Below are 23,538 nucleotides of genomic sequence, written 5' to 3'. Positions count from 1 at the left end.
ATCCCTCCTCATATGACAGTCCTGCCATCCCAGGAATCAGTCTGGTGAACCTTCGCTGCACTCCCTCTATGGCAAGTATATCCTTTCTTAGGTAAGGAGACCAAAACTGCACACAGTACTCCAGGTGTGGTCTCACTGAGGCCCTGTATAACTGTAGTAAGACATCCTTGCTCCTGTACTCAAATCCTCTTGCAATGAAGGCCAACATACCATTTGCCTTCCTAACTGCTTGCTGCACCTGCATGTTTGCTTTCAGTGACTGGTGTACAAGGACACCCAGGTCCCTCTGTACATCAACATTTCCCAATCTATCACCATTTAAATAATACTCTACCTTTCTGTTTTTCCTACCGAAGTGGATAACTTCACATTCATCCATGTTATACTGCATCTGCCATATATTTGCCCACTCACTCAACTTGTTTAAATCGCTTTGAAGCCTCTTTGCATCCTCCTCACAACTCACAGTCCACCATTGAAAAGATTGAAATGTGAGTGAGGACACATGCGGAAGACACAATATCGGGTTCAGATCAGAAGGGGGTTCAATTGTTGCCTCCTGGATTATGTTATTGTATTGTTACATATTGGGCAGCATGCATACATCCATAAACATAAATGCTCAGACCATTAACGGGAGTGACTAGCATAACTATATCCAAGAGAATATCTAAGGTTGACACTAAACTTTCAACGGGTTGTAATTGACAACACCCGTCAGGAAGCTCCAACAGATAGAGATGTTACTTACATGAATTGTAAGGTGTGCTAATCAATTAATATGCAGATAGTGTGTGAGCTCTGGCGCAGAATAATGCACGTACCCTGGCAGCTCACATGATATTTTAATGCTTTTCCCATGAAGCATTCCACCACTGTTTGAGTAAGGGCAAGGATCAAAGGGCTGGGCTGCCAGGGGAACTTGTCTACCCACTGCTGCCATGGCTCATGGCTCCCCTGCATTCACCATATGCTGCAACAGATGCTCACGCCTCCACCAGAATCACCGTAGGACAATACCATTGCAGTACTGAAGCAGAGGTTCCAGTGTCTGCATCGTTTGGAGAAGGTCCTGCAGTACAGTTGCACAAAGCTGTCCAGGATCACCATGGCCTGCTGAGTTTAACAGGCACTTCCAAATGGAGGAGGTAGAAATGCAGCGGGTAGAGGAGTACCAATATGCTTTCTCAGATGAGGAGCCGAACAGAAAGCAGCAATGCTCATACTGGTAGAACCATCCCAAGAAACCTTAGCATGGCGACATTCTCCTGCCCATTTCAGCCATTGTTACACAGCCTTTCTATCCCCCCCTTCTAATTGGCTTGCGTAAGTTGTTGGTTTGGTCAGTGGTAGAACTCATGCCTCTGTATCACAGTATCAGTTACTGGTTCAAGTCCCACTCCAGGATGTACAGACACAAAACTAGGCTGACATTTTTGTGCAGTACTGAGGGAGTGCTGCATTGTCAGAGGCACCACCTTTCAGATGAGATGTTAAATTGAGGTGCCATCTGCTTGTTCAGGATGTAAAAAATCCCACAGTACTTTTTGATAGAACAGAGAGTTCTCCCAATGTCCTGGCCAACATTCATCCCTCAACCAGCATCACTGAAACAGATGATCTCATTTGCTGTTTGTGGCAATTGCTCTGTGTTTTCCTATATTGCAGCAGTGACTAAACTTCAAAAGTACTTAATTACAGGAAACTTTCTGGTATCCGGCACTGATGGGACCGAGCGAGCTGGTGTCGGTCGATCAACACTGCCGGAGAAACAAGCGCTAATGTTAAAACATACGGAGCTCAGAGCTCTGTCTGAAGCAACAAACCCTGCAGCCTCAAAACAGTCGGCGCAGCTTGCAAGCGTCTCTGTAGCTAAGCAACAGCTTCAGCTAGACGCTTGCAGAGCCACGAATGGAGAAAAAAAGCAATGAAAAGTAAAAAAAGTTATCTGAACCGACTCCTGAATTTTGCCGGTGGATAGAGCATTCCGGATATTTAACCTCCGTTTAAACGAAAGTTTCCTGTAGCTGTAAGGTGCTTTGGGAGAGCCTGAGGAATGCAAGTCCTTTCCTCCCTTCCCTTCCCCTTTCCCTTCCCTTCCCCTCCCCTCCCCTCCCGAGAGAGCACGGACATCCATGGTCTGTTCCAACCTTTGTCTGGCCTCTCTGCCTGTAGGCCTGAGTGTTGTCAGATTCGCAGGGTGCATACTGGACACTAGCTCCCTCCTTGTTTGAGTTGCCTCTTTTGTGAACCTATCCATGGAGGCTGCCATAGTGCAACCAAGGGCCTTTATTGCAGCAGTCTGGCCAATTAGGAGAGAACCTAAGACTGGCAACAAGGCTTTACCTATGAAGGGCTGTTCAGCCAAAGGCCCTAGAGCTGACATTCATTCCAAGGATGTCTGCATGCTTTCAGTATCATGCACATGCAGAACGTGGATTCCTCCACACTTGTCACCATGATGTGGAAGTGCTTTGGCACATCACCCAATGCATCAACCTATCATGCTCTAAAAGCACTTTCCTTTTGAATGCAGGGCCACAGTGATCTGGATCTACTTCCTGTGCAGCTGCTGGAGGAGGCTCTCACCTCTTCCGATGAGGAGCCACCTCTTTTTCCTCCTCCGGCTGTTGGTGTTCCTGCTCTCCAGTGTTCAGTGATTCCAATTCAGTGCTCCCCTAGTTCTCCATCTAACCCCCTTCCCTGAAGGCCAAGTCTTGGAATTTGAACAGGGTGCCAGATGTTTCTTGCAAGCGCCATGGAGGCTCCAGCCTCTGATTGCTTTCCTGTTCCAATGAAGACATAAAGAGGGACAAACGTAAGGACAAATTAATACTTAGGTAAATGGGTACTCATGAGCTTTATCATCACTCTCATTTGCATGGGTGTCTGGAAAGTTGACATTTTCAGGCAAATGGACCAGGACTGAATGATTTACTGCAGCATCAGAACACCCGATAACATTAGCAGTGCCTTTTCCTTGTGCATTCAGAAGTAGTTGCACTTTCTGTGAAGTTGGTGCTGCTTTACTGATTTTCTATGGAGTGTTTGGCTTGTGACTATGGAGTCAACCCTTATTGTGCATGAGACTGAACTGTCGCTACACAAAGCTGTCTAACTGGCTCATTGCATTGAGTGATGGGAAACACTAGGTGGTTGTCACATGGCTGACAAATATTTTTAAATATAAGTAAAGGTTTACAATTACTAGCCCTCTTGGTGAGGCCATTAAACCTCTTTTAGCATTGCTCCCATGTCCTTGGCAGAGTGCTGCTGCTGTTAATGGCCTTAGCTACCTCTTGCATTTCCCTGCGTGCTACTGCCTTCATGATCTACCTTCCATGGTGGTGAAATAGGGCATCCCTCCTCTGTTCTGCTTCCTGCAACAGATGCTGAAAGACCTCATCATCAAAGCAGGATGCCTTTCGGTGATCAGTCCTCTTTATTGGCATGCTGAGAGATTGCAAAATGCCCTTTTTCTAATTGCTGCCATGAAATTTTGCTCCTTTACATTACTACATAAAAAATTATCTCAAGGCAAAAATCACTTTTCAGAAGCACCCCCAACATACCTGACTGCAGGTTGCAGACGTCCACAATGCTCGCCCAGGCCCAGACTTCCCTGTTCCCTCCACAAGCTCTCCCAAGGCCTCAAGATTATTCAGTAACAGGCCCTTAGGTCCTGCACCAGCGTTTCAACATCCTGTGCCCTCATGACTACACCCAACAATCAGCATCTTAGCGCCTGCCCACAACATGCAAAGTAGCCATGAGAAAAGGTGTCACGTGCAGCATTATTCCAATGTGCTGCCCTCATTGTGTAGCACTCATTTTTATAGACCCCAGGTAAATCGGCCCTTTTTTAGCATTATATTTATGTGTCACTGCAGCAGTATAGCAGCTGAAAGTGGGTTTGAAAAATATTTTGAGCATTTTTATTGGTTGCCCTTCTGCTTGCTACTTGTTTTGTGGTAGCTTTTGTTTTGTTGCTTGCTGGTTCTTCACTGAAAGGCTGTGCTAGCTTGCTGCTTATTTATTGGTAGCTTCCCTACCTGCTTAATCATATTCAAGGCAATCAATTAACAGGGACCTGAAATTCAATCGTTCTGCAACCGTTTTACAAGCGTAAGATGCCTAAGAATCCAAAATGGCTGGCGTCGTGCACGTGCTCATTCCGCGCCGGAAGGGCACAGTCCGAAATACTGGATCGAGCTGCTCGGATTTCATCCAGAGCGCGTGCCGGAAACATTTAAAAGCCTAATTATAATATTTTAATAAGGGCCCTATGCTTGTTGCTTCTGCGCATTTTGGGCTATTTTTCACCATTTCACAAGTTAATTCTAACTCCTGCGAACAACTTTGTGTTGGTGCTGGACGGCTTTTATCTCCCTTGGAAACAACAACAACAACTTGTATTTATATAGCGCCTGTAATGTAGCAACGCGTCCCAAGGCACTTCACAAGTGTGTTATAAAACAAAATTTGACACCGAGCCACATAAGGAGAAATTAGGGCAGGTGACCAAAAGCTTGGTCAAAGAGGTACGTTTTAAGGAGCGTCTTAAAGTAGGAAAGAGAAGTGAGGCGGATAGGTTTAGGAATTCCATATGTTCTTATGTCTTAGCTTAGGGACTAGGCAGCTGAAGGCATGGCCACCAATGGTTGAGTGATTAAAATCAGGGATGCTTAAGAGGCCAGAATTAGAGGAGCACAGATATCTTGGGATGGGGGGGTGCGGTGGGGGGGGCGTCGCTTAACCGGGAGCCACTGTAGGCCAGTGAGCACAGAGGTGATGGGTGAACAGGTCTTGATGCGAGCTAAGACACGGGCAGCCAAGGTTAGGGTGGTGCTATCAAAGAAGACTTGGTGAGTTGCTGCAGTGCATTTTGTAGATTGTACACACTGCAGCCCTGTTGCGTCGGTGGTGGAGGGAGTGAATGTTTAAGGTGGTGGATGGGGTGCTGATCAAGTGGGCTGCTTTGTCCTGGATGGTGTCGAGCTTCTTGAGTATTGTTGGAGCTGCACTCATCCAGGCAAGTGGAGAGTATTCCATCACACTCCTGACTTGTGCCTTGTAGATGGTAGAAAGACTTTGGGAAGTCAGGAGGTGAGTTATTCGCTGCAGAATTCCCAGCCTCTGACCTGCTCTTGTAGCCACAGTACTTATGTGGCTATTACAGTTTCTGGTCCAGGGTGACCCCCCAGGATGTTGATGATGGTGGGGGATTCAATGATGGTAATGCCGTTTGTTAAGCAACCTACTTAACTGCATACAGAGAGTGGATATTCGGTTTCTGTATCTTTCGAGTACACTCTGACAAACTGTTGAAAATCATGCTCCTTTAAACACCATATTTTGACTAGAACAAAGGAAAATGTCAAAATAATGTATCTATTTCCCAAATCCTCTGAAAACAGACTATGTGAACAGTTTGCAATTGTTTACCTCCGAGCCACTTCCCTTAGACAAGACTTCCTGATGTAACATTTTCTAGCATCTTTGACCAATTGTTATCTGAATCTAATGGATACCTACTTCCCATGTTTATTATCTAAACATTAACCATTCATGGGTGATGTCCTCACTAACACTTACTCCCTTACTCAAGCACTTTACATTTCAGAAAACAAGCAATGCCTTCTCCTCAGACACTTCAATGTCACCTTGTTTATATCAGAAAGCTTGACAGTGAATTCCTTTTACAACACTCCAGGAAAACCTGTTGCTTTAAGATACAAAGTAGTTCAACTGTTAAACTTTTAACTTTCACGATGTCCAACACCATTAAATGTCAAGAGGAATTGGTTAGATTCTTTCTTGTTGGAGATAGTCATTGTCTCTCTCTCTTAGGCAGTCCCTCGGAACCAAGGATGATTTGCTTCCACATTAAAAATGAGTTCTCAGGTGACTGATGAGTCCAATGCGGGACCTACAGTCTCTGTCACAGGTGGGGCAGATGGTGGTTGAAGGAGCGGGTGGGTGGGGTGCTTGAGTTAACGTGCGCTGCTTGCGCTTGGCTTCCGCTTGCTCCCGGCGAAGAGACTCGAGGTGTTCGGCGCCTTCCCGGATGCTTCTCCTTCACTTTGTGCGGTCTTGGGCCAGGGATTCCCAGGTGTCGGTGGGGATGTTGCACTTTTTCAAGGAGGCTTTGAGGGTGTCCTTGAAGCGTTTCCTCTGCCCACCTGGGGCTATCTTGCCGTGTTGGAGCTCCGAGTAGCACGCTTGTTTTGGGAGTCTCGTATCGGGCATGCGGACGATGTGACCCATCCATCAGAGCTGATCGAGCGTGGTCAAAGCTTCGATGCTGGGGATGTTGGCCTGAGCAAGAACACTGACGTTGGTGCGCCTATCCTGCCAATGGATTTGCAGGATCTTGCGGAGGCAGCGTTGGTGGTACCTCTCCAGTGCTTTGAGGTGCCTGCTGTACATGGTTCATGTCTCTGAGGCATACAGCAGGGTGGGTATCACTGCTGTTCTGTAGACCATGAGCTTTGTCTGCCACTTATATGGTGCAAATGTTACTCATCACTTACTCGACCACCAATACCTTTAGCTGCCAGAGCAATTCATCCAAGAGCGCTTCATGTGAATCATCTTTCCCATCCTCAATATATCCAAAAGTTCCGCAATCCAATCACCACCATCTTAACCACCAACATCCAATTGCCTTCCTTTAGTCTCGGCTATGGGTCTTGACTACAAATGTAACTCCAACTCCAAATCCAGGAAAAAATTACTCCCAACAACTCCATTCCATAATGCATACAACAGTAATTAGGAATAATTAAGAATCACCCTGGTGCAACCCCTTAGTAGCCTGTCTTCTGTGCTATGTTACCTATCCTAGTGCTCCTATGAGGTGTATCCCCAGTGGCTACAGCTTGGAAGATGGAAGGCTGCTTAACTTCCATTGACAACACTTCGGATAGCCATGGTGGGCCACCTCAAGTAGCTCTAGGCCTTGAGGGCCTGGCTAAAGTTTTAACATTAAATAACACCACAATATATACAGTCCCACAACCATATCAAAAAATCACTTCAAGTAAACTACTTTTAACCAGAACCCAAAACTTCTTCAACAAACAAGTAATACCAGTTCAACGCCAGTCCTATTGGCACTCTAATAACTCCTCGTCTTCACTCATCTAAGGCTGCAGTGTGAGCTGCCACGGAAGCCAACAGAGCTGTCAACAGAGGTTCAGTTATGGTAGGTGCCACTGTCATGTTCATGAAGCTGACCACTTTCACTGACCACATGCGCAACAGAATGGTCTCCATGCTCTGTGCGAAACCTCGACGCAAGTTACTAAGAACATAAGAAATAGGAGCCGGAGTAGGCCATTTGGCTCTTCAAGCCTGCTCCGCCATTCAATAAGATCATGGTTGATCTTTTACCTTATCTCCACTTTCCTGCACTATCCCCGTATCCCTTGATTCCCTTAATATTCAAAAATCTATCGATCTCTGTCTTGAATATACTCAACGACTGAGCCTCCACAGCCCTCTGGGGTAGAGAATTCCAAAGATTCACCTCCCTCTGAGTGAAGAAGTTTCTCCTCATCTCAGTCCTAAATGGCCGACCCCTTATTCAGAGACTGTGACCCTGGGTTCTAGACTCCCTGCGTTCTACCCTGTCAAGCCCTGTAAGAATTTTGTATGTTTCAATGAGATCACCTCTCATTCTTCTAAACTCTAGAGGATATAGGCCTAGTCTACTCAATCTCTCCTCATAGGACAATCGCCCCATCCCAGGAACCAGTCTGGTGAACCTTTGCTGCACTCCCTCTATGGCAAGTATATCCTTCCTTAGGTAAGGAGACCAAAACTGTTGGAGCTGGACTCCTCCAAGCTCTGTGACATTGTGCGCAAGCTTGCTGGCAAGCTGCCCAGTACACCAAGCATTTCCTGGTGTATGCCCATCAGCTTTCTTCGGTAGCCTGGGCCTTCGAAGTCAGCATCTGTGTCCTCTGCAGCAGCATGTGATCTCGCCTTCGGTGAGCTGACACCTGTGACGTTCTATCCCCTTGCCCTAGCTCCTGCACGCGTGCCCAGTGATTCACCACATGAAAACCCCTCCTCTAGCCTACACTCTAAATAACACGTGTTCCCAGTCTCTGAGCTGGAGCTCGCTAGGGTCAGATCGAGTGACACTGCACCTTCAGGAAGGCTGCCCTCCTCTTCCTGAAATAGCAGAGGTGTGTCCACATTTTCGGCACTTGAATTGAAAGAGAGGGACAAGGGTTAACATTTAGTGTGAAGAGAGAGGAGTGGCAGATGAAAGCATCTGCAGTCTGTCATGCAGCATGTAGGATGAGATAGAATGGGAAAGAAGCTATGGTGTGAAGGAACTCTGCACAACGTCTCTTCCAGTGGTCTTTTCCCATCCTTAACTCATAATGCTCTTAAAATTATGAGATTTTTAAAATTATACGTGACCACATTAAATGCTGCTTTGCTGTGCCAGAGTTGAGAATATGCTGTTTACCATTTTTTACAGGTGCACTGTATGGATGATGTGTGTGGACTTCTGCCATTCCTCAACCCTGAAGTGCCTGATCAGTTTTACAGACTCTGGCTTTCACTCTTTCTACATGCAGGGTAAGTGTTTCCATTACGATGGAGCTGAGGTCCAAACTGCTATTTATTAATGCAGTGCTGTAGTTTAGTTAAGTGTAAAGTTATTTGGAATAATATTTGTTGTAATGTTGCTGTCTAAGATTCTGATCAACATGTCATGGGAAGGATATTTTGGCCTTTGAAAGGAAGCGAAGTAAAGAAACAAAGATAACTTCACTGTACAGTGGTCACTCCTATCAATAATATCATGGACAGATGGACACCTCCATTTTACAATTCTCAACCTTGTGTTCAAATCCCTCCGTGTCCTCGCCCTCCCTATCTCTGTAACCTCCTCCAGCCCTACAACCCTCTGAGAACTCGCCGTTCCTCCAACTCTGCCCTCTTGTTTATCCACCCACCTGCCTTTCCTTCACACCACCATTGACAGCCATGCCTTCAGTCATCTAGGCTCTAAGCTCTGGAAATCCCTCCCTAAACCTTTCCACCTCTCCTGCTCAAAACCTACCTCTTTGACCAAGCTTTCGGTCACCTGTCCTAATGTCTCATTCTTTGGCTCAGTGTCAATTTTTTTTCTGATTACGCTCATGTGAAGCACCTTGGAACATTTTACTATGTTAAAGGAGCTACATAAATGCAAGTTGTTGTTGAATGTATTCTGTGCCTTTGTGTCACTTCATGTTTTCTCCGAGGGTGTTCAACATGTAGGAGTGCTGATACGTCAGTTGAGGTTAGGGCTGGTAGATTCAGCAGATGGCCTGTTTTGACCTGAAGCCACAAGACTTCATGGGGTTCAAAGTCAATATTGAAGACTCCTAGGGCGATGCTCACCTAATTCTATACAACTGTGCCCACGCCTGCCAGTGGGAAAGGAGATACCCAGGGATGGTGATGGAGGAGTCTAGAATGTTCACTGGATGTGATTCGGTGATACAACTGCGTTAGACTATTGCTTGTCTAGTCTGTGAGACTGCTCTCCCAACTTCAGCACCCACCAGGCTCCAGATGAGGAGGAGGAATTTGCAGGGTCGACTGGGCTAGATTTTAAAGGTATAATACTGAGCATACAGGCAGGAGTCTCATGAATCCATGCAAATCGTGGTCCTATAACATACAGAGGATCCCTACAATTTTGATGGCCTGCTGGGCAGAGCATCCACTGTTGACTCTAAAATCTGGCAGACAAGAGGAAGAGGCCCAAAAAGGTAAGTGTTAAAATTAATTTTGTGGGGACAGTCATTCTCCTCCGTGACCCGACACCACCATCCTCCTCTCGAACCTGCCTTTCTGCCAACTAGGTCGACCTCTGGCCCACCTGATATTGCTCTGGCCCGGAGCCAGTGAGCTCCAATGGGCCGCCAGTTTGCCGGATATATGCTAATGAAGCCCAGGATTCAAAATGGACTGGGCCTCAAACTGGTGGGATCAGGCAGCTGGCCTGTCTGCTCCACCGGCCCGATAGTTAAAATCCCCCCTCTAAGAATCTTTAGCAGACTCGGAGCTAAATATCTCGAACCAATGCAGAACAGCAATCAGTATATCCATACAATGCTGAACTACATAGCCAGAGCAGTAAAATGTAAGTCAGAGGTGATTGTGATCAAACCGTACGGTGCTCTAGTCAAATTGCAATTTGAGTACTGTGTCCAGACACAAAACATTCACGTGTTATTGCAGAGAAGAGCCATGAGGCTGACCCCCAAAGTTAGAGGTCTGAGATATGAAGAGACTCTGGAGATACTTGGACTCTTCAGCCTGGAAAGGAGACACTTAGGGGATGATCTTATAGAGGCATATAAGATAGTCAAAAGTATGGAAAGGGTACGTCCAGAATATTACTGTAAAGTAAATTACGAGAGTAGGATACAGTTTCAAACTAGTAAAAGTTAAATTTAGGACTGATATCACAAAGTTTCTCTTCACACAAAGCCATCGGAATGGCAAAGAAAAATGTCAAATTGAATATAGCAAGAGAAATGAAGGATAATAGTTTCTTTTTTAGTTATGCTAAGTGTAAAAGAAAAACAAGGGATGGAATGGGGCACTGAAAGTGAGGACATGACAACTGAGGCTACACAGGTTAAATATTTGTTTGCCTCAGTGTTTACCAAGGAGGAGACAGGTAACTTATTTGACCTGGGAAGGGTGTTGCAGAGGTAGGTTGTGACACTATTCACATTACTACAGGAAACTTTGTTATATCTGGCACCGACGGGACCGAGCTGTTGCCGATCTATCAAAACTGCCGGACATACAAAGTTAATGTTGAAGCATACGGAGGTTTTCATCTCCGTATCTGACAACAAACACTGTTGCTTAGCAACAGCTTGTAAACAGTCGGCCCGTACCTTGGAAGCGTCTCTGTAGCTTAGCAACAGCTTCAGAGAGACTTTCCAGAGCCCGACTGTTGAAAACAAAGCCACGAGAAGAAGAAAAAACCTAACAAAACGGCTGCTGATTTCTGCCGGTAGATCGAGGTTTCCGGACATACAACCTCCGGATAAACCAAAGTTTCCTGTACCAGCATGGTTGCCAAACAGCTGTGCAAACTTACAGTAAATAAATCTCGGGCTGGTTAAGATGGATCTCAGGATCCTTAATCAGTGTCATTACTAGAACCCTCCACTGTTAACTGCTGGCACTTGAAATAATCCTGGGGCGGCCTGTCGCTGACCCTTCTACAAAGTGTGGTTGTAATTCTCTGCTGCATAAACTTTCAGGTCCTGGCTGTTAATTCCTGTTTTTCTTCATCGGCTTCACCTGCACATGTCTGAACACTCACACAAATATAATCAGCTTTGTGCAGCTTATTGCAAGGTAAACCTCTTTGTTAAATGGAAGAGCAATGTTTATGCCATCAACACTGCAATGGATTTCTCTTTAACTGTCCAATGCAGTTCTAACCAAAGTGGCATCATAATGTATTGTACGCACTTATTCCAATATCAAACAGGACATTTTTGAGTTCAACACAATAAATGTCACTAAGTTTGAACCTAGTTTTCTTCTCCAACAAAGAAAAGGGGTTGGAAACCCTGTCTCTCTCGTAACATTTGGAGCTGTTAAGAGTATGCGCTAATGATGGATTGATTGTGCAATGGCGGTTTTTTAATGAGAAGAGAATGGAAAAGATTTTTAGATTGTGGTACAGGAAACTTTGTGCTATCCGGAGGTGAGCTATCCGGCAATCTGGAGCCACCAGCAAAAATCAGCAGCCATTTTTTATTCTTTTTTGTTTTTTTTGCTTTGTTTGAACAGTCAAGCTGTGCAAGGTCTGTAGCTATAGCAACAGCTTCAGCTACAGAGCTTTAGGGCCACGCCCGAGTGTTTAGAAGCTATTGCTAAGCAACAGTGTTTGTTGTCAAATACGGAGATAAGAATCTCCGTATCTCTCAACATTAACTCTGGAGAGTACGGCACTTTTTAGGCAACGGCAGCAGCTCGGTCCCGTGGGTGCCGGATAGCACAAAGTTTCCTGTAATTATAAAACTGTGTAGTTGTGTAATGTACTCGAGGTTAATCCCATGGAATCCTTTTCTGAGCTCCATGTGGACAGTTGAGTAATGCTAACAAATAGAAGTTACGTTTTGAGTGTTAGATTAATAGCCAATATATATTATATAAATTGACATGACACTGTAGTATTTACTAATCCAGTGCATCAAGTCCTCATCATCCTACTGTACTGAAACTTTTAACACACTTTTAATCCAATTCGTGCACCAATTAAATAACCACAGTTTAAAAATATTTACCACGGTAATAGTCCATGACTGTAAATAATCTATCCAAGCAAAATATTACCAAGCTTTGAGACTTGGCTATTATTACTGAGTTTTTAAATTAAGGCTGACTTTGAGTTTAGCATTGTTTTTAAGATACTAATGGTTCTCCTGTGGTAGTGCCATCTAGTGGTAGAGGTGTGAAGCTGAAGGCCTGACCAAGTGCGCACATAGGGAGTGTGCAACATATATAGCAAATTTAACATATTATAGATGGATTCTGTAGAACGAGGAGTGGCCCTATGATCCCAATAATAGCATGAATAGATTCTAAATAAGGAAACATTTGGGTTTTCCTGTACAGCAGAATCAAAGCAGGGAAATTATTCAGTTGAGTTAAAGCGAGGCTGTAATACAGTTTGGGCCGACACAAGCGCACACACAGCAAAAGACATTACCATAGCTTTGAAAAGATGCCTGCAAGAAGCAGCTCATATTCTTTTAAGAATTCAGTCTTGTGTGATGCCTCTTGAAATGCAGAGTATCAGTGCTCCAAAGCTGTTATAAATGTTTCAATATTTGTGTAGCCTTCTCAAGGTTAATAGTAGGAAACCAGCCGCTGTAGACAGTAGAACACAACCGCAGTAATTTATTAGAATTGTAACAATTAAAAGCACAGGGATACTTGGAAGCTATCTTTGCTTTCAAAGTTAGGATGAGGAAAGGCTGGCAGGGATGTAAAATGGGCAGTGGCGGATCAACCACCTATTATACACCCCACCTGATGTTGCCTTTCATTGACTTCAATGGAAATGAAAATTCAGAGAGCTGTATAGCAGCTGGCCAATCCACTGCTGCCCATTTTATACTACCGCCAAAGTAGAAAGTGCCACCCAATTTGTCTCGCTCTGTTTCTCTACGTTTCTCTCTCTGTCCCTCTCTTTGCCTCTGTCTCTCATGCCTCTGTCTCACAAATGTCAATAATTAGAATACAGGAAACTTTGTGTTATCCGGAGGCTAAATGTCCGGCAAGCTCGAGCCACCGGCAAAAATCAGGAGCCGTTTAGTTAGGTTTTTTTTCTTCTCGTGGCTTTTTTTTCAACAGTCAGGCTCTGCAAAGTCTCTGTAGCTTAGCAACAGCTTCAGAGAGACGCTTCCAAGGTACGGGCCGACTGTTTAGAAGCTGTCGCTAAGCAACAGTGTTTGTTGTCAGATACGGAGATGAAAAGCTCCGTATGCTTCAACATTAACGCTGGTGTGTCCGGCAGTTTTGAGGGAACGGCAACAGCTCGGTCCCGTTGGTGCCGGATAGCACAAGGTTTCCTGTAGATGCATTTTCTAACAATAACAAAACACAGGTAATCACAGAATCACAGAAATCACAGAAACCCCACAGTGCAGATAGAGGCCATTTTGGCCCATCGAGCCTGCACCGACACATATCCCACCCGATCCCCGACACCAACACATATCCCACCCTATCCCCATAACCCCACGTATTTAATCCCCCTAACACTAAGGGTCAATTTATCATAGCCAATCAACCTAACCCGCACATCTTTGGACTGTGGGAGGAAACCTGAGCACCCGGAGGAAACCCACGCAAACACGGGGAGAATGTGCAAACTCCACACAGACAGTCGCCCAAGGCCGGATTCGAACCCGGGTCCCTGGCGCTGTGAGGCAACAGTGCTAACCACTATGCCAATCCAAGTGATATCAAAATTAAACACATGTGCATGTTCAGTCCGTGCCAGGAGAGTGCTGTATGCCAAATTGGTTAGGGCATCCCGGAGTTTCAAGCCCCTTTGTGAAATTGGATCACAACTGAGGTCAGTTTTCTCAGACCTAAAGAAGCCAAATCAGTGATCCTTAAAGGGACCACTGGAGTCTGCCACCTGAGTTTTTTTTTAAAAAGTACTTACCTGAATGTGGAGGCAGGAGGAGCAGGAGTCCTTCTCCTGGCTCCACATTGAAACAGTGCCTGTTGCCAACCACTGCTCGGCCCCCTCCAGATCTCCTTCCCTCCGCCACCTCCTGGACTTGCCATATGCCTGGTGCCGGCGCCTCTTCTGGCCGACTTTCCTGCTCTATGTGACCAATACACTGCTTCTTGGAGCACGACTCGTGACCCCAGCATGCAGTTATGTCTTGGTGACACAAGAGAACCAATTTTGTATGGTCCTTTTGCACATCAGTTTTGGCAAGACTGGAATTACCACCACTGGGTACATGCCCAAACTCAGGTGTCAACTAGTTTATAGGCCATTATTTTTTTTTTTAAATAACTGAAATTAGAATGATGAAAAATGTGTCTCTCTCAGAATAATGCGCTTTCTTATATAGCGTGCATAATTTGAACACGAACTAATGCTACCACAGATGTATGATCAGTACAATTTCATGTTTTTTCTTTCACTCATACACACAAAATAAAGCTTTTTGAAATGTGTCCTCTAGCTCTTCTTCAGTTCATTTTGAAAAATAACCAAATAGATTTTGTTTAAATACAAACCATGATGGACAATGTTTACATACAGTTTTACCATTATAACATATTTGCCTGCAGAATTCCATAATAGAGGAAAGGTAAGAATAGCTGCTCATAACATCAGCGCAACATTTGACTGAGTGTGGCACCAAGGAACCCTAGCATATAACTGAAGTCAGTGGTGGGGTCAAGGGGCAAAACTCGCGAATGGCTGGAGTCATACATGTCATAAAGGAAAGGAAGATGGTTATGATTGTAGGAGGCCAGACAACATGCCCCATGCCAGCACTGCTCGAGTTCCTCAGGGAAGCATCCTCGGCCCAACCATCTTCAGCTGCTTCATTAATGACTTTCCCTTCATTTGAAGGTCAGAAGTGGGGCTGTTTGCTGGCAATGCCACAGTATTCAGCTCTATTCACAACTCCTGATAATGAAGTAGCCTATGCTAGCCTACAACAGGACCTGAATAATATCCAGACTTGGGTTGACAAGTGGCAGGTAACATTCATGCTACATAAGAACATAAGAAGTAAGAGCAAAAGCCATATGGCCCCTCAAGCCTGCTCCACCATGCAATAAGATCACAGCTGATCATCGACCTCAACTCCACTTTCCCGCCCGATCTCCATATTCCTTGATTCCCCTAGAGTCCAAAAATCTATCGATCTCAGCCTTGAATATACTCAAAGAGTCAGCATTCACAGCCCTCTGGGGCAGAGAATTCCAAAGATTCACAACCCTCTGAGTGAAGAAATTCCTCCTCATCTCGGTCTTAAATGGCCGACCCCTTATCCTGAGACTATGCCCCCTAGTTCTAGACACTCCGGCCAGGGGAAACAACCTCTCAGCATCTACCCTGTCAATCCCCTTCAGAGTCTTGCATGTTTCAATGAGATCACCTCTCATTCTTCTAAACTCCAGAGAGTATAGGCTCATTCTACACAATCTCTCATCATAGGACAGCCCTGTCATCCCAGGAATCAATCTATTAATCTTTGTTGCACCGCCTCCAAGGCAAGTATATCCTTCCTTAGATAAGGAGACCAGAACTGTGCACAGTACTCCAGGTGTGGTCTCACCAAGGCCCTGTACAATTGTAGCAAATCTTTCCTACATTATACTCCATCTGCCACCTTACTGCCCACTCACTTTGTCTATATCCCTTTGCAGACTCTGTGTTCTCCTCACAGCTTACTGTCCCACCTAACTGTCAGATAATGACCATCTTGAACAAGTGAAAGTTGAGTTACTTTTCCTTGACCTTCAGTGGCACCACCATCACCAAGTTGCCCACCATCAACATTCATGGAGGGTCACCAATGACCAGAAGCTGAACTGGACCAGCCATATCAATACCATGGCTACAAGAGCAAGGCAGAGGCTGGGTACTCTACGATGAGTCCCTCAAAGCCTCTCCACCTTCTATAAGGTTCAAGTCCGGAGCAGTCTGAATTGCTGAAATATTCACCATTCGCCTGGATGTGCAGTGTACTCCCGCAGCTCACCAATGTTATTTGAACAGCACCTCCCTTCCTTGTAACCTCTACCACCAAGAACATTAATGTTATGGGAACACCATCACCTCCAAGTAACACACCAACCTGACTTATTCATGCATTGCTGTTCCTTCATCGACGCTGGATCAGAATCCTGGAATTCCCTATCTCACACCATTGTGGGAGCATTATCCTCACAAGGACTGCAGCGGCTGTGGGAGCACTATCCTCACAAGGACTGCAGCGGCTGTGGGCGCACTATCCTCACAAGGACTGCAGCAGCTGTGGGCGCACTATCCTCACAAGGACTGCAGCGGCTAAAGGAGAAGGCCCATCACCACCCAAATAGGGATAAGCAATAAATATGGCCTTGCCAGTGTCACCCACATCCCAAGAACAATTTTTTAATTATGTACAAAATCTGTAACAGGAAGTAGCATTGTGAACTGGAAGCCTGTACCATACGCAAGAATTTTAGTAATGGGATATATTTTACATTAATAAAATAGTTTCAGGCTTTTCAGTGGCAAGATTAAAGCCCCTTTAAACCTTCAAAGGTTGATTTTGTGATCACACTTTTTTTATTTTTGTTATTATTATCCCACAGGCTTCTCCACTGTTTTGTGTCCATCTGCTTCCAAATGACAATCCTGAGGGACCTTGAAAAACTAGCAGGGTGGCTTCGGATTTCCATCATTTACATCCTTAGTGGAATCACGGGAAACCTGGCCAGTGCCATATTCTTACCGTACCGAGCTGAGGTAGGTAAATCGTCAGAAAGACATCACAATGTGAAATGCGGTTTATCATATTCGCTGAAATTGAATTGATAAGAATTCAGTCTCTATCCTGTAGGCAGCATTTACAAAAAACAGCTGCCGGACCTGAGCAGAATTTAAGCATCTCAAACTTTAGTAAGACTTTTTACACAAATATAATTTGGAGTTTTGATGTTTTTTATATAAAAAAAATACACTCATGTTTTTTAAAGGCTGGACATGAACCCATGACCACTGGATTCTCAGGGATCAAATACATGCGCAAGAAAGTCACCAGGAAAGTAGATTCAATTCCTCATCCCTCAAAGAAAGACTAAATTGCCAGCGTCAGAGAAGAAATGCAGTCATTCTTGGACTACCAGAGTCCAACTATATCCTCTCCCAAGCAGCAATTTCATTGTCAATGAATCTCACTATACCTTTTTAGCACTGTGGCCATCGAACCCTTTTTTTTAATCTCCATCTAAAAAACAACCCTTTGATACAAATGTTCTATAGTTGCTTACATTTTTCTAACTCTAATCAGTATTTTCCATTGAAAATATAAAGAAGGAGCAAAAAATGTACAAGGTAATTTCGTACAGAACGTTCTTACAAGTTTCAGAATAGTGCTGGTCCGTAAACAGCGAGATGTCTCATTTTTTGCTGTTTACATAAGCAGGAGCTGATTGTACACACTAATGGAATAAACATCAACAATACACTGCGTTTTTGTAAAGCGCAGGCAGTTTGAGTAATTTCCTCTTTTTAATCATACCCCTGCAATTTTACAAATGCCACCTTCTAACTGAGTCCATTAAAATGTTTTCGTAATGACTATTAGATTGTGCCTCTCTTACATAAATACATTCAGTTTATGTCGAAGGTCGTTGAGGTTCAAAGGCCAGCCTGAAGCAGATAGGCCACTTTGTATAATGTCGTTACTCTCTCAGCACTCGGGGTTTTACTAATGAGTCTGATTATTAGTCAAATAAAGTGAAACAAAGGATTGTTTGGCCAGTAAATTTCCATATTTGTCGCAGTTTTCACTAGTAATGATAGGGTTAGTTCAGATGCTTTTTTTTATAGAGCAGCATAATGAGCCATGATTTCTGTGACATTTATGATTTGGACTGCCACTTTGTGAACTGGTAAACAGCCAGCCTCCTGGGGACTGAGTGGCACAGTGGATTAGCACTTTATCCTTTAAAGCTGCACCAATCTAGCCCACATTAATGGGATGGAAATTTCCTGCCCCTGGTAGTTGTAAGGGTACTATGTAAAATGACTTTGGACAGTCTAAACTAAATTTCTAATGGACACGAGTCTATGGCCCCTAATTTGCCACTGAATTGTCAACCTCACTCAGAGAGCCTTAGGAAGGCCAGAGTGTAAAATAAAAATTCCCACTGGCGCAGTGGGAGGTGTTGTTTTAAATTTGGTATCGAGGTACTTTAGGGATGAGTTTCCAGTCCTGATGCTGAAGTGCCAGGACCAGCGCACAGTGAGCCGACCACTAGCTGACATTGCAGCGCACCAACCTCACACAACGTCCTGAGGTCAGCCTCATTAAACATAAAAGCAGATCGGAAACAGCGCCGGTGCCATTTGCTCTCCATCAATTTGCTCTCCAGCAAGCTTCATCAACTCTTGGACACCAACGCCCCTCCGGAACCTTCTTCCCCTTCACTTTCCTCTGACCCCCCTTCTCCCAATCTCACCCCCTGCCGCGTTTTCACCATCCCCTCTGACCTTCCCCTCTCTGACCACAAACGATCAGTCCTCAGCAAAGGCCTGAGCTTCATCCCCTTACGCCCCCACCTCAATGAATTTCGAGCTCGGCATGATGCTGAGCTCTTTCTCTGCCGCCTTCGGCTCCGTGCCCACTTCTTTGGCCAGGAGTCTTCCCCCCGCACGACTGACCCTTTCTCCCGCTTGCAGAATTCCCGTTCTACCTGGACCCCTCCCCCTGGCCTCTTACCCTCTCTAGATCTTTTCATCGCTAACTGCCGCCGTGACATCGGCCATCTCCATTTCTCTGCTCCCCTCACTCACTCCAACCTACCTCCCTCTGAACTCGCAGCACTCCATTCTCTTAGATCCAACCCTGACATTGTCATTAAACCCGCTGACAAGGGTGGTGCTGTTGTTGTTTGGCGTACAGACCTCTACCTAGCGGAAGCTGAACGCCAACTCTCCGACACCTCCTCCTACCTCCACCTGGACCATGACCCCACTACCGAACATCAAACCACCATTTCCAAGACTGTCACTGACCTCACCTCCTCTGGAGATCTTCCCCCCCGCTGCCACCAACCTCATAGTTCCCCAACCCCGCACAGCCCGCTTCTACCTCCTTCCCAAGATCCACAAACAGGACGGCCCTGGTAGACCCATCGTTTCAGCCTGTTCTTGCCCCACGGAACTCATCTCTTCCTATCTCGACTCTATCTTTTCTCCCCTTGTCCAGTCTCTTCCCACCTGCATCCGTGACTCTTCGGACGCCCTCCGCCACTTTAACAGTTTCCAGTTTCCTGGCCCCAACCGCTTCCTTTTCACCATGGACGTACAATCCCTCTACACCTCCATCCCCCACCAGGATGGCCTGGGGGCGCTCCGCTTCTTCCTTGAACAGAGGCCCGTCCAGTCCCCATCCACCACCACCCTCCTCCACCTGGCTGAGCTTGTTCTCACATTGAACAACTTCTCCTTTAACTCCACTCATTTCCTCCAAATTAAAGGTGTTGCTATGGGTACCCGCATGGGTCCTAGCTATGCCTGCCTTTTCGTGGGCTATGTGGAACAATCTTTGTTCCAGTCCTACTCAGGTCCCCTCCCTCACCTCTTTTTCCGATACATTGATGACTGTATCGGTGCCGTTTCCTGCTCTCGCCCCGAACTAGACAATTTCATTCACTTTGCCTCCAATTTCCACCCTTCCCTCACCTTCACATGGTCCATCTCTGACTCCTCCCTTCCCTTCCTCGACTTCTCTGTCTCCATCTCTGGGGATAGATTATCGACCAATATTCACTACAAGCCCACTGACTCCCACAGCTACCTGGACTACACTTCCTCCCACCCCGCCTCCTGTAAGGACTCTATTCCATTCTCCCAGTTTCTCCGCCTCCGCCGTATCTGCTCCGACGATGCCACCTTCCACACCAGTGCTTCCGACATGTCTTCCTTTTTCCGCAAACGAGGATTCCCCTCTACCGTGGTCGATACGGCCCTCGACCGTGTCCGTTCTATCTCACGCACTTCTGCCCTCACCCCTGCCCCTCCCTCCCGGAACCACAATAGGGTTCCCCTTGTCCTCACCTTTCACCCCACCAGCCTCCACATTCAACGGATCATCCTCCGCCATTTCCGCTACCTCCAAAGTGATCCCACCACCAAACACATCTTCCTCTCCCCTCCCCTTTCAGCATTCCGTAGGGACCGCTCCCTCCGAGACACCCTAGTCCACTCCTCTATCACCCCCAACAGCCCTTCCCCTTTGCCTGGCACCTTCCCGTGCAAGCGCAGGAGATGTAACACCTGCCCCTATACCTCCCCCCTTCCCACTGTCCAGGGCCCCAAACACCCCTTCTGGGTGAAACAGCGATTCACTTGTACTTCTTGCAATCTAGTATACTGTATTCGCTGCTCACGATGCGGTCTCCTCTACATTGGGGAGACCAAACGCAGATTGGGTGACCGCTTTGCAGAACACCTCCGTTCAGTCCGTAAGGGTGACCCCGAGCTTCCGGTCGCCTGTCATTTCAATTCACCGCTCCATTCCCACTCGGACCTCACCGTCCTTGGCATCTTGTATTGTTCCACAGAAGCTCAACGTAAACTCGAGGAACAGCAAATCATCTTCCGATTAGGCACTTTGCAGCCTTCCGGACTCAATATCGAGTTCAATAATTTAAGATCATAACCTCGGCTTCTATTACTTTTTTCCTTTTAATTTTTTCCTCCCCTTTGTTTTGGGTCCTCCTTTCCCTCCCCACCCCCTCCTTTCCTTTTGTTTCTCTCTCTCACCTGGCAGCTGTCCTTATCCTGCCAGTACACTTCACACCTAATCTCAGCTGCATTTTGTCTCCTCGGACCCATTACCATCTCATCTGGCTTCTAATACCTTTTATTGTCTCCTTTTCTTCTTTTGTTCGATCGCAGCTTTGCCTTCGATCTTTTTATTTTCTTTCCTGTTTTGAAGAAGGGTTTCAACCCGAAACGTCAACTCAAATTTCTCTCCACGGATGTTGCCTGACCTGCTGAGTTTTTCCAGCATTCTCTGTTGTTATTTTGCTCTCCATCAAAATCAGCTGTGTTGTTGAAATCAGTCCTCAGTACAGCAGCTTTAAGGTGCAAAATGCTCTGTTTAATCTAATCGCTGTCAATTGTGTTTATTCATTCATAGAAATTCATTCTAGCTTGTTTATTCATTGAAATTGATTGGTAACAGAACAGGGTGCAAAATGCTTCATTTAATTTGTTAAATTGTTTTACCTCAAAAGACTTTTTGTCGCTGTTTGAAAAGTGTGAATCAGTGGAAGATAAACTGTACATTGGCAGCTAAATAAAAATAGAATTGCATCCAAAATAGTGCTTTAAGAGATTGCATGATCACGAGGGGCAGCAGCATAACTGAGTTGTAAAGAGTCATATTCTGTGAAATGGTAAATTAATTGTGTTTCATTTTCATGTCTTTAAGGTTGGACCCGCAGGATCTCAGTTTGGCATCCTTGCCTGTCTTTTTGTGGAGCTTTTCCAAAGTTGGCAGATTCTAGCCAGGCCTTGGAAGGCTTTTGTCAAACTGGTGGCTCTTGTCTTCTTCCTATTTGCCTTTGGTCTCCTCCCATGGATTGACAATTTTGCCCATATTTCCGGCTTCATCAGTGGATTTTTCCTATCGTTTGCATTCCTCCCATATATCAGCTTCGGGAGATTTGACTTGTACCGCAAGCGATGCCAGATCATGATCTTCCTTGTCACCTTTGTAGGACTTTTTGCAGGACTGGTGGTTTTGTTCTACGTCTACCCAATAACTTGTGAATGGTGTGAATATCTGACTTGTATTCCCTTCACGGATAAATTCTGTGAAAAATATGACCTCAATGCACATCTACATTAAACAGGCTGCCCAGACTGAAAGACACATCAAACAATGTTACAGATTTGGTTGTCAGCAGTATTTTACATCAAGGAGACTCTAATTTACTCTACCAAAATGTTGATGATGATATTCAAGTAATCATTCAGATCCTCGCCTGATGTTGTCTTTTTTTAATTCAAAAATTACCTTTAGCACTTGATGCTCAATTTACATCTCTGGACTGTGGATACCATCTCTAAGTATGACCTATGTGCCTTCCCCATTACTTTTGAACCAACATTTTGTGCTGCCAATTTTGTATTACACTAGTTTTAGCACTAATTCAAAACTTGTATTGTTTACTACTGCTAAAGTGGTGATGAATTCCAGGTAGTGTTTTAGCTACCGTTTGACTGGACTGCAGGTTTGCAGAATACATGATAGAAGCCTTTACTGTGTTTCAAGTTTTAATTTGTAATGTTGTCATCATCCTTCCCTCAGCTGGTTTTTGAAATGGCTTATTCGCAACTGATAAGACCCCATGGATAGAAGATTGCTTTTAAACACGTTCAAATTTATAATTGGTAATGGTATTTCAGGAAAATCTAAGTCTTGTCACCCAACATGTGCACTCTGCCATTTATTTGACTTTGGATTTTTTCACTGTCTCATTGTACTGCAGGGGTCAGGTGTTCTATCATGGGCATGGAATTTCAAACCTAGGTGGATCTGGATCCAATTAACACTCGTGCCCAATGTCAGAATAACAGAACTAAAAAATAAGATTCTACCCAAAGCTGAAAGATTGTTTTTTATTTTCTAATTCATTGCATGATGTATTTTGAGGGAATACATTTTCTGCAAGCAACAGAATTTGGATCTGTGATTAAAGTTGACAATTTATAAAGACTAACATTGTTTCTGACAACAATAAAAGTTCATTGGCTGTATTATTTGGCGGGTTATTGTTACAAACCATAATATAAGGCTCTGCTTTACAGTGTTGCGATTTTTATCGTGCAAAGTTTCTCGTTTTTAAGTTCTACAAATCTTCAAGTGAAGAAATGTAATGAAGGCCAGTACATTTGTTTAAATGTACAATCTAGGGAACGAAGATGCCACATTGTGAGTTTGCATTATACCAAGAATCTGTTTTAATGCAGACACAAAATGACAGGATCCATCTCCTATATATTGGGCCAGAAATTGCGGTCGGCAGCGTGGCTATGGAGTAGGCCACTGACCTGCGAAAAGATTACGAACTTACCTGATGGGAGGCCCTCCTTCGTGAACTTGCTCTCTGATGCTGTGTACTGGAGGGCAACGTAACGGCCCACGGATCCCAGGAGCGCAGCTTGTGTGGAAGCGTACCGGGGATCATTTGGGCCTGATGCGCCAATCAGTACACTGA

The 23,538-nt window shown here is 45.1% G+C and overlaps 1 protein-coding gene across 4 annotated transcripts in view; it reads left to right on the top strand.

Moving 5' to 3' along the window:
* The window catches only part of rhbdf1a (rhomboid 5 homolog 1a (Drosophila)), a 423,866-nt gene extending 400,789 nt beyond the window's left edge, over window positions 1-23,077 (top strand). For 3 of the 4 annotated variants that reach the window (XM_086000460.1, XM_086000461.1, XM_086000462.1), the window contains 3 exons: window positions 8,498-8,598; window positions 16,894-17,047; window positions 21,747-23,077. In XM_086000460.1, the coding sequence (XP_085856586.1) occupies window positions 8,498-8,598; window positions 16,894-17,047; window positions 21,747-22,166 (675 nt within the window). In that variant the 3' untranslated portion in view covers window positions 22,167-23,077. Of the gene's footprint in view, window positions 1-8,497; window positions 8,599-11,297; window positions 11,395-16,893; window positions 17,048-21,746 lie in introns of all 4 variants that reach the window. The other variant, XR_015079926.1, reaches the window with a different exon arrangement.
* Window positions 23,078-23,538: the final 461 nt, after the last annotated feature.

This window comes from Somniosus microcephalus, chromosome 11, assembly GCF_052327205.1.
Source record: "Somniosus microcephalus isolate GS21.2 chromosome 11, FLI_Smic_1.0, whole genome shotgun sequence".
NCBI lineage: Eukaryota > Metazoa > Chordata > Chondrichthyes > Squaliformes > Somniosidae > Somniosus > Somniosus microcephalus.
The sequence above is the reverse complement of the archived record's forward strand: the minus strand, read 5'-3'. Positions and strand labels throughout refer to the sequence as shown.